Genomic DNA, 12,164 nt, shown 5'->3' on the forward strand with positions numbered 1-12,164 from the left:
AAGTCTTTGGTATTTGTGTTAATATAATATTCAGATTTTACATATCAAACAAGTCAGTTAAAAGTTTAAAGTGTTACCAGCAGGAGCAGCTACAGCAGTTAAATGATATCTGAACATTAATTCAGCAGTAGTTACATATTCTTATCCTGTAGGCAAATTCAGTATCTTGTTGGCTTTTTTGTAAAAAATAATGGTGACCACCAGGGCTGCCGCTCAGCCTCTTGGTAGACACAACTATGGTATCAATTTCAAAATCCTACGCCGCCTTGTTCTCAAGTTATCGCATTCACAAACTTAGGTGTCTATGCTGCCTGCCTGCCCAGCGGCATGACTGAGAATGTCGAAAAGACAAAATTGCCATTTCTTCAGCTCAATAATAAGAAATAAAGAATATCTAAGACAACAAAAGGAATACACAATGAGAATATCTCAAAGATACATTCATGTGAAGATAAGTGACATACATCCATATTACACAGTACCCAGTATGTGCTGGTAGTAGTATCCACACAAACTCCACTAATTCAGCAGTCTGTCATGTTTCACTGACTGGTACAAAAACATAGCAGAACGATTACACTCTTGTGTAACAGTTGCCAAGGAATCCTTTTCATCAAATTCTAATGATTTAAAGGTGTAATGCAGTTAGTAAAATGGCATTCATTTGTGATTAGCCTTTTCCTTCTTGAATAAATATAAAACAAGACCTTGAGAAAAATATTTTGCTTGACTGATTTTATTTGTAGCTCTTTGGTCAAGAAAATAACTTCCTTTTGCTATGAATGTAGAACGTAACAAAAATACAACTCAATACTTTGTAACATAACCTTTGTTGGCAATAACAGAGGTCAAACGTTTACTATAGGTCTTTACCAGGTTTGCACACACAGTAGCTGGTATTTTGGCCCATTCCTCCATGCAGATCTTCTCGAGAGCAGTGATGTTTTGGGGCTGTCGCCGAGCAACACGGACTTTCAACTCCCGCCACAGATTTTCTATGGGGTTGAGGTCTGGAGACTGGCTAGACCACTCCAGGACTTTCAAATGCTTCTTACGGAGCCACTCCTTTGTTGCCCGGGCGGTGTGTTTTGGATCATTGTCATGTTGGAAGACCCAGCCTCGTTTCATCTTCAAAGTTCTCACTGATGGAAGGAGGTTTTGGCTCAAAATCTCACGATACATGGCCCCATTCATTCTGTCCTTAACAAGGATCAGTCGTCCTGTCCCCTTGGCAGAAAAACAGCCCCATAGCATGATGTTTCCACCCCCATGCTTCACAGTAGGTATGGTGTTCTTGGGATGCAACTCAGTATTCTTCTTCCTCCAAACACGACGAGTTGAGTTTATACCAAAAAGTTCTACTTTGGTTTCATCTGACCACATGACATTCTCCCAATCCTCTGCTGTATCATCCATGTGCTCTCTGGCAAACTTCAGACGGGCCTGGACATGCACTGGCTTCAGCAGCGGAACACGTCTGGCACTGCGGGATTTGATTCCCTGCCGTTGTAGTGTGTTACTGATGGTGACCTTTGTTACTTTGGTCCCAGCTCTCTGCAGGTCATTCACCAGGTCCCCCCGTGTGGTTCTGGGATCTTTGCTCACCGTTCTCATGATCATTTTGACCCCACGGGATGAGATCTTGCGTGGAGCCCCAGATCGAGGGAGATTATCAGTGGTCTTGTATGTCTTCCATTTTCTGATGATTGCTCCCACAGTTGATTTTTTCACACCAAGCTGCTTGCCTATTGTAGATTCACTCTTCCCAGTCTGGTGCAGGTCTACAATACTTTTCCTGGTGTCCTTCGAAAGCTCTTTGGTCTTGGCCATGGCGGAGTTTGGAGTCTGACTGTTTGAGGCTGTGGACAGGTGTCTTTTATACAGATGATGAGTTCAAACAGGTGCCATTCATACAGGTAACGAGTGGGGGACAGAAAAGCTTCTTACAGAAGACGTTACAGGTCTGTGAGGGCCAGAGATTTTCCATGTTTGAGGTGACTAAATACTTATTTTCCACCCTGATTTACGAATAAATTCTTTACAAATCCTACCATGTGAATTCATGGATTTTTTTTTCACATTCTGTCTCTCACAGTTGAAGTGTACCTCTGGTGCAAATTACTGACCTCTGTCATCATTTTAAGTGGGGGAACTTGCACAATCGGTGGCTGACTAAATACTTTTTTGCCCCACTGTATCTATCAGAGAGGTCCTTTTCTGTTACTATTGGACAATACTCCACTTCCTTTGCCCCAATTTGTTGTGGTGTGCCTCAGGGGTCTGTTTTGGGTCCAACTCTGTTCTTGTCACAGTCTGGCGAGGGCAGACTGTATGAATTGATGAGAAGGACCCAAAACGCAGACCCCAAGGAACAGGGAACAAAACTTGAATGTTAACAAAAAGCAAGCCATTTAGTGAGGCTGGTAAAAGGTACAAACAAAAGGCAAGGCAAACTGAAGAAAAATTAACACAAACCTAAACTGGGAAATCTAAACAGCACCCTAAAGAACTCAAACATATCTTCCAAATAAACTAAAACTCAAAACGCTGGGTCAGACCCAGGAAAGTGACAGTTCCCCTTATACATGCTGCCTTTGGGATTTATTTTTAGGAAATGCAACATCCCCTTTCACTGTTATGCTGATGCCACCCAAATTTACTTCCCCTTCAAACTGGGTGTTTCTGTTCCACTGTAATGTTAAAGACTGGTTAGCACAAAATTTTCTCATCCTAAATGTAAATGAGACTGAAGTTATTGTTTTTGGAAGTCATTCGACTTTGGATAAGTTAACTGTTACCCTCAGTTCACTTGCTTGTCATCATTCTCACACTGTAAGAAATCTTGGGAGTGTTTTTAGATAGCTTTTATTAATTAGAGAGGCAAATGTCCACAGTTCAAACCAGTTTTTATCTGTTATGTGAAGCTTTATCTTCCTCCAAAACACCTAGAAACACTTATTCATGCCTTCATCACCTCTAGACTGGACTACTGCAATTCTCTCTATTTTGGTCTTCACCACTCATGTCTTGCAGTTAGTCCAAAATACTGCTGCTCATCATTTAATAGATGTTAGAATGTATGAATGTATCACTCCAGTTTCAGCAAATTTACACTGGCTCCCTGTCAAATACCATGTTAGTTTTAAGATTTTTTTTACTTAACTTTTAAAGTTTTAAATAATATGGCACCCAGCTATTTAAGCAAACTCCTCAACATTTATAACCCCAAAAGAGCACTGAGAGCTCTTAATATAACCGAGGTCTCGATTGAATCCTATTCAGTCTTTTAAATTGCGTCTTAAAACTCCCCTTTTTTCCATTTTAAACCTCTTATAGTCCCACACGTTGGAAATGTTGTAGTCCTCTGCATTTAATCCCTTCACTCAGTGAAGCAGTGGGCAGCTACCAATCCAGCGCCTGGGGAGCAGTGTGTAGGGATGGTTCCTTGCTCAAGGGTACCTCAGGGTAGCTTGGATTCGGTGGATTCGAGTCCCCGACCTTCCGATCAAGGGGCGACCACTCTACCTGAACTATCCCCACCCCCCATAATGTTGGCTTTTAACTCAAGTTAATAACCTCAGACTTGTTTTTTAATGTTAATACAATGTCCTCTCATTTATCTGTATTTGTTTCTCTATTTTCTTCTCTTGTTCCTAACTGATTGTGAAGCACTTAGGTCAACTCTCTTGCTTTTAAATGTGCTATAAAAATAAAGTTTGAATTGAATTGAATTGAAGTTCATTGGACACAAGGCCAATTTGAATGTGATTGATTGGTGATTTTAGTGCATCTTTGTGAGATTAATGTATATGCAGATTGCCTGCTCACTTTCATTATACTTTTCTGATCTACACAGTGGGTAATTAGCAACTTCAAGGGACAAGATCTAGACCTTCTGCTGAGTTTTGAATTTTGTTGTATATCTGTTTTTTCATGTAACATTAGTCATTCAGACTATTCCAGGAAACTTCAACCTTCAAACTTAAACTGTGTTATAGAAATGTTATTAGAAGTGACACTTCTGGGTTCAACACATACAGTATGACTTCCGATAAAACTTCTGTAAAAGACAAGAAGGAACTAAGCTAAAAACTTCCTCATTTATGCTTCAAGTAACGTGTACTGCAGAGCCGACTCTCTAAAAGAAAGCTGACTATCTCAGGAGAGATGGAGGAAATCTATGTCAATGTTCAACATGGCAAGTCAGTCAACAGAAGCTCTTCAACAATTCAAACAGGTAAGAATTTCCAGTTTGATGGAGATTGTCAAAGGACTGAAATCCCCCAAACCTCATCCATCTAGGACTTGAAGTAATGTGATGAATAGGAACTCAGCGGGGTAACCATGTACATAGTTAAAAACAAGTTGTAAGTGTTGTGAAACTGGAGTCTCTGGAGCGGTCTCAGCAATATAATATTTCAGAGTGTTCCAGACGGTTAATTATGGCCAAACAACTGATCTAAAAATTGGAGCCACAAGTCTTTTCTTTGCTGCTAATTTTTTGTTGAATTATGGACTTTGGAGGAACTATGAGACCATAGTGGTATTTAGTGGCAGTTATCCCATTTCATCTATTATGATTAGTCTTGGTGATTTATAGAAATTGGCTTTCGTGATTTAAATGAATATCTTACCTGCATTTAAAGTCTGAATTGTGTTGTTAAACGGTAAAGGTTAAAATATGTGTATGGCTATTACAGCTTTTATTGCTTCTAAGAGGTTGCTCTAGCCCACAAGCTGACCGTCGCTTAGGGCGTTTATTTCTTGGTCTGCTACTTTAGGGCAACAAGGTGAGTGACTGACTGTACTTGACTAACAGAGTTGCTTAATCAGAGTATGTTATCAGAGACAGTGGTATCATTATCTAGATGTAGGCAGTTAGGATGTCTCCTTTAATTAGTTTCTAGTAATTCTAACTCAGAGCCTTAAGACGGACAACCAGTCCAGACTTACTGTACCGCAGTAACTGAGTATATGTTGCATATGTTGCATTATGTGAAAGACATCTCTGACTTTTTTTTTCTTATCAGGTCCAAAGAGCTCTGATGGGAAGTTTCACAAAGCTGTTATTCTTACTTTGGGGCTGCTGAGTGTTTCCCTGTTGGTTGGGCTCATTGGCCTTGGTCTGCACTGTGAGTTTTGTTCACATTTAGCTTTATTCAGTTCATTTTTATATTCTGTATTCCGTATTCATACGGGCAGTTTATGCCAAGCCTTCAGTGCTCGTTTAGTTCGCTCATCTATGAGAACACAGTCATCAGTTATCATCGAATTATTTATAACTTCATTACATCACTGTATATAATTAGAAAATAATATGGAAAAAATGGCTGTTCATGAATACAAAACAAATAAAAATAACAACAGATATTTATTGTTCTTCTACACTAGCTTCATTGTCATTGTATGAGAGAAAATAACAAATTATAGGCACTGTTAGAATAGCTGTTTTTATTTACAGACACGGAAGTCAATGGATTCCAGTGACTCCAAAGTGCCACTGCATTAAACATTGTTTGGCCAAATGTATTTCTAAACAGTGTACATGTAATGTACACATGTACACATCAAATAATTTCAGTCGCTGAAAGGACCAAGCTGCAGGCACCCCGTTATTCCAATATTAACTGACACCATCTTTCTTAGGTGGCAACTATGGTGTCATTTTTGTGCCTCTATTCTAACTGCACGTAAAAAAAAAAACTTTGCAAGCACAAATGTTGCATTTTGTGGAGTAAATTATTTTTGAGCGAAGAAAAGTGTAGCTTAAACTAGATTAAAACCAACAGTGGTCTTAAAAAATTATATATTTTAAAATGAAATAATTAAACATACTAACCGAAAATGCATTTGGCAGCATTCTGGACCATGTTTCCGGAATGCAATAGCTAGCAAGCTGATTGGAGACCGTAACAGCCTATCAGAATTTTCACATCCACGTCAGTGATTGGTTGGTTGGTACACCTAGAATGGTGTACAGAGAGTTGAGCGTGCACCGAGCAGAGATGTTGTGAGCATGAACGTCACACTGAGAACAGCCAGCAACTGAGCAAGAGGGGCTGTTATTGTGTGTGTGTATGCATAATAGCAAACACTGAAATACATTTCTTGCACGCAGCAATGAATTTTGTTTGCTCCAATTAAACGTTTCTTCACTCAAAATAATTTTCTCCTCAAAATGCAACATTTGCACTTGCATATTTTTTGATTTGTTTTTAACCTGCACTCATAGAACAGAGGCACAATAATAATGCCATAGGTAACATATGTTGTAACAAAGCCTGTCAGTATTGACCAACTCAGTTGTTAGTTTTGTCCTTAACATAATAAACATAAATATGTCATTTTGTAAATGTATTTATTTCCAGATCACAGTGAAGCTGCACATTTCTCTTTTCTCAAAAACAACCTGACTGAGCATCTCCAGGCCTCTATTAATGCGATGTCGTTCATGACCAGAGAGAGAGACCTGCTGAATTCAAGCATCACTGAGTTAAAGAAAGAACTAATTTTAACCAGACAGAGAGAGAAAACTTGTCCAGCAGGATGGAGGATATTTAGTAGTTCTTGTTATTTCCTCTCCAATGACTCTGGTTCATGGACAAGAGCCAGACAGGACTGCAAAGACAAAGGAGCAGATCTAGTTGTCATTGACTGCAACAAGGAGCAGGTACTTCCCTAACAGTTGACCAGACTGCTTAGTTAATGATATGACCATAATCATAATAATGTGTAAGTAAATAAACGCAGTAACTACAGATCGAATTGCGTCCAATGATCTTTAAGAATGACATTCTTAAAATTGTTTTAGCTGAATGGAAAGCCATGTGTGTGGGTTTGTTTGTTTGCTTTTAACTGGAAAGTTTCTGGTGTTTTTAGTGTTTATTGAGTCATACTCAGCATGTATCTTCTTCCATCATGGTGGGGTGAGTTGATGCCAAATAGTAGGATTTTGGAGAAAGAGAAGGAAGTTAGTCAGAACTGAGGAGACTGCACTGCCAGAAGGCTACATTGGAGATACTGAGGACAGCTAGAAGTACCTTAGAATTATACAAATGGCAACCATGAAGAGGCCGCTAGAAAAGCCACAACCAAATACCAGCAGAGTGTCAAGTCCTAAGGTGTCAATTGAATGGCAAGAACAAGATCTGCTGAATCACCACGTACAACCTGCCAGTCATCATATACTCTACTGGAATAACCAGCTCGCCAAAGGAGAAGATAGAAGTCCCTGACATCAAGACAAGAAAGCTCTTTACCATGTATGGAGGGTTTCACCCCACGTCCTGCACCCTGACATTTTATGTGAAGCTAAAGGAAGGAGGATAAGGATTAGTGATTGTCAGAAGCATCATCCAGAATGAAACAACAAAAATGGGTATATCAGGAAGCTGGCCACAATGAATTTGTGCTTGGCGAATACCTCAGGCATTAGAAACCTGAGAAAAAAAGATGAGCAAGAACATCATGGAAGGACAGTATGTACTACGGGCAGATAGAAGAAGTGGCTGATATCAAAAAATCCTACCAGTGGCTGGACAAAGTTGGATAGAAAGACAGCACGGAGGCTCTAATCATGGTAGCACATGAACAAGCCCTGTGCATAAGACTGAAGGTGGGGGTCTATGGTGGTCTAAGTCTCAAGGTCAAAATGGGGTACAATACCCCTAATGTAATCTAATGTATAATAGCTTAATTTTCTGTTTAATGATTTTATAATAATGATTCAATTTTTAAAATATCATTTGTATCTTTTTTTATCATTAAAAACAGACTTTTCTCTCCAAGTTAACAAAGTCAGAAACATGGAGCTGGATTGGTTTGATGGATGGGAGCAATGAGGGAACCTGGAAATGGGTTGATGGATCTTCTCTCACTCTAAGGTTACAGGCCCTTCTTCATTTTATTCCTTTCTTTTCCCTTTCTTAAATATATTTTTTACCATGTATTAAATGAGAAAGAAATCAAATTTTAAAAATTATTTGTGTAGAAATTTACTGATGTAAAAAAAATGTTTGTTTTTGTTGTTGTTTGTTTTTCTTTAAAAATGTTTACAAAGTATGCAAATCACCACATATCACTGTTTCTTTTCACTTTTTTTTTATCACTTTTGCATTTGAAGAGCATCCCATTTTGAACAAAAGAAAAGGATTAGGTAGTTTGCATTACTTGTTGTGCAGATCATAAGATATCACAAGCAATGCTGGCTGCTCAGCATGCAAAGAATGTTCTGTATTTATTTGTCACACATACAAGTGTTTATGGTTTTAGAGAATGAATCTGTCAAGAATCACATTTGATTTTTAAGCCCCACCCACATTTTATCGCGCATGTATTCTACGTATTAACTTTACACTTTGAAACTACCTCTGTACATTAGCTGTTTGCCAGAGATGCGGTTCTCAGTTGGTTGCTTTTACAGTTTGCTCATTTACTTTTTATTTGCTACACTGATCTGTGCATGTGTATAATCACCTACAGATCATGAACATCACAGTTCTGCTTGGCTTCTACTCTGGTCTTCCATCAGTCTTGCATCAAAGAGCATGGATTTATCCATGGTGTGCTTTTGCAAATCACCGCAAAATTCTGCTGGGCTCTAAAGTGACCGAGGTCCAGGCTTTGATAATGGGACGCTGAAATGCGCATGACAACAGAAAGTTTAAATGGATTCTCATTGCTGTTTCCACAGACAATACTCAACTGTTGCCACAAGGTGGCAGTAATTTACATGATAAAGGCAAATAGCATGATCTTCTGTCCCTTTATGGGAGAGACTTGATATATTTTAATGGGGCGGCATTCAAGCAGGCCAAGAACTGCATCTGAGTTAAAACATACCAATGAAAAAACGTACCATGGCATACGCAGATGAACCACAACAGACAAGCGATAGACAGGAATCCCAAAATATTTATATTTGATCCTGGAATTCTTGACAGTATTTTGACACATACCAGCAAGCATACATGGTGAACAGGCCAGTGTTTTTGCCACTCTAAACTGTTCTAGACTAAACCTTAAAATCACTGTCAAAAAAAATGTAATAATAACTTTAAAAAGTATACACTTGTCGAACTCCAGGCCTCGAAGTCACCCTGAGTCAACAAACCTGAATCAAACGATTCATTCGTTACCAGGCCTCTGGAGAGCTTCAAGACATGTTGAGGAGGTAATTTAGCCATTTAAGTCAGCTGTGTTGGATTAAGGACACATCTGAAACCTGCAGGACACCGGCCCTCGACGCCTGGAGTTCGACACGTGTGCACTAGAACAAAAATGACATTAACCAAACTAAACCACCATACTACACGTGAGCATATTACTACCACTTATGCCACTTAAAGCCTTTATTGTATCATACACCATACATAGAACTTTGAGGTTAAATAATGACTTGCGATGTCTCTGTTCATTAAGACTAAATCATTTAGATTTGCTAAACCCATAAAGCAGAGGAGGTGCCTTACACACACAAAAAACCAAAGATTTATTTTGCGCAGTACAAATATCAGTGTTACTGGAGTTGTCATTTTTAGGCTCAGTACAGAAAAAAATGTAAATGTGTACAAAAATGGGAATCATGGAAAGACTTCTAATATTAGAGATTAACAGTGTCACCATTGTCTTGTTCTGAAACCTGTTAGGTACTGGGAGGCTGAGCAGCCTGATAACGGTGGTGGTGATCCAAAGTGGGGTGAAGAAGACTGTGCACATATTAGAACTGGCAAGGATACAGAAGAAAACTGGAACGACCGCTCATGTGATGCTACTCTGAGGTGGATCTGTGAGAAACTGGCTTAGCACTGAGCTATATGTTTACATGCTTTTGAAAGGCATAGTGCCAGTTCCATCTCATCAAGAATATTTATTAAAAAGGTTTATTAAAAAGGTTTATTTGAAATGTTCAGAGTACCTGAAACCAGTTATGCCATGGTTACTAGACACTGTCTGTATTTATGTAGATTTAAATGGAAGAAGAGCTGTACAGTAACTCCAGAGGTAGAGGTAGAGAGTCACTGTAATTTCAAGAAATAAAATCTTTACTCCTAGTAGAAAAGCCATAGTTCATGAAAAGCTATGACTATTTAAGAGTTAGTTAAAAAGGAAAGAAAAAAAAGGTTAAATTCCAAACATAAAAACAGATAGACTGTATATAAAAGATAGTTGCACAATGCAGGTTAAAAAGGAAGCCAGGGTGGAAATGTCATACCTGTCTTTTTTTCTACTGACCAGCAGAGGGCAACCTTGTAGCTGTCTAGAACTCGACTTCTCGCTTGATTTAAAACCTCAGTATATATTTTTCTAATGACTTTATGGTCTCATTCAGTAGTATTATGACTTTATCATGTTTAGTTTGGAAAGTGCCATTTAAAAAATACCATGCCATATAAATAAAAACGTGCTTGTGGATGAAACTCTATCAAATGATATACAAGTTAATATTCTATCAATACCATACTAAACCTGTACCCGTGAAGCACACATAAACACATACTGTGTTGTTATCCACAAATCTCTGAGGAAAGTTTCCAGCACATTTTTAAATCTATGCAACAAAGAAGTAAGGCAGTTCTGGATGGAAAAAATTCTAATTCTAGTTTTGATGCCTTCAGTGAGAATCTACAATGTAAAATAAAGCCAAAAAAACATTAAATGAGTGGGTGTGTCCAAAATTTTGATTGGTAGTGTATGATGACTGCAGAATCTTCCTCATCTGAGGTGCAGGAGCATTGCAGCAGCCAATCCCTAGGGATCCCCTATGGATCAATAAAGTATTCTGATTGTGATTATTTTGTGGCGACCCCATGCAATTACATCTCCATATTGTCACCCTACATTTGTAAGTGTCACATTCACGATGGTGGAATCTCCAGCAAAGTGCCCTCTGCAGTCCCAGTCTGCCAATACCAGGCTCTCCTTCTGCATGCAAGTTTCATCCAGAAAAGACGACAGCAGGAATACTCACTGACTGGAATGTCCTCAAGAGTAAAATTATGTTTAATTGGAACATGAACATTATTTCTTAATACACCTCCTTTATTATTGGACTACTTTTCATGGCTGAATTGTAGTTCCTTTTATCTAAAAACAAAAACAAAAAACCAATGTTAAGTACATTATGCTCAAAAGAATCATATCAATCAATCAATCTTTATTTATAAAGCACTTTTCATACAGCAATGGTAGCACAAAGTGCCTTACATGGTTAAAAGCAGCCCACCCCACCCCGCCCTCCAACTCACTCCCCACACTCTTATTAACATAAACAATCATGGATACATACACACACATCCCCCCCCCCCAACACACACACACTTAAAAAGTAAAATTGGGCTGCACAGACATGAGCCAGGTGATGCACATTTTAATTCCAGTGAAAAATACTATGTATTCCATTTTTGTTTACATTTAAGTTTATTGCTTGAACTGTTCTTTCCTTGCCATGTGTTTTCTTAATGTTGAACAATATTTTCTGACACAAATAAATAGAAAACGATCATATGTATAATTTTCTTGTCATATTCTCTCAAAATTAGTGTAGTAAACTATTGCAAAGAAAGTAGAAAGAAAGTAAAATTATTTAGGAAATATATAGGAAAAACTTATCAAAAGGTTATAACACAGATTTTCGTTTGTAAAACGTGTTTTAAATTAACAGGTAAATAGATAACTGACTAAATAAAATGTCCACATGAAATGTACATATGAGATACAGACTTTTATAGATGTAAAGGTTCTAACAAATGACAGTTTAAAATATTGCTACAGTGTCTCCAGCTGTTTATTGTTCCTCATCTTCCATCAAGTAGAAACCAGGGATGGAAATTTTCTCCCAGGCTTCAGAAGCAGCAGTGTTTGCATCGTCATTATCATCATTGTTTCCTGACAGCTTAATAGCTTTAAGGTAGGGCTCACAGATGTTTTCTGCTTTTTCTGTTGCCATTTTTTTTAGTTTGTCGTTTAGGTGAATACTGACTTCCTCTGCTAGAAGGTCTTCAAATACTACACTGTAGTAAGGCTGACAGCGTGGCCTTGTTTTAAAACAGCTGCAAGACAGTCTTTTAATTTCACAGGTCGTCCAGACAAATAAAAAACCACAGATGAGAAAAAGACCATAATCCTGGAAAAGAAAAAAAAGATACAGTTTGAAAACAATTCAC

At 38.3% G+C, this 12,164-nt stretch overlaps 1 protein-coding gene across 2 annotated transcripts; it reads left to right on the forward strand.

Moving 5' to 3' along the window:
- Positions 1–4,052: 4,052 nt before the first annotated feature.
- LOC113007965 (CD209 antigen-like protein C) lies at positions 4,053–10,790 on the forward strand. 2 transcript variants are annotated; one of them, XM_026145055.1, is made up of 5 exons: positions 4,053–4,237; positions 5,031–5,132; positions 6,369–6,670; positions 7,789–7,883; positions 9,648–10,790. In XM_026145055.1, the coding sequence occupies exons 1-5, from the start codon at positions 4,168–4,170 to the stop codon at positions 9,802–9,804; spliced, it is 726 nt and encodes a 241-aa protein (XP_026000840.1). In that variant the 5' UTR covers positions 4,053–4,167; the 3' UTR covers positions 9,805–10,790. The 2 variants fall into 2 exon arrangements, with proteins under 2 accessions (XP_026000840.1, XP_026000839.1); XM_026145054.1 differs by having other exon boundaries at positions 4,057–4,237; positions 7,774–7,883.
- The last annotated feature ends 1,374 nt before the right edge of the window (positions 10,791–12,164 follow it).

The sequence above is a fragment of the Astatotilapia calliptera genome, chromosome 16, assembly GCF_900246225.1.
Source record: "Astatotilapia calliptera chromosome 16, fAstCal1.2, whole genome shotgun sequence".
Classification (NCBI taxonomy): Eukaryota; Metazoa; Chordata; class Actinopteri; order Cichliformes; family Cichlidae; genus Astatotilapia; species Astatotilapia calliptera.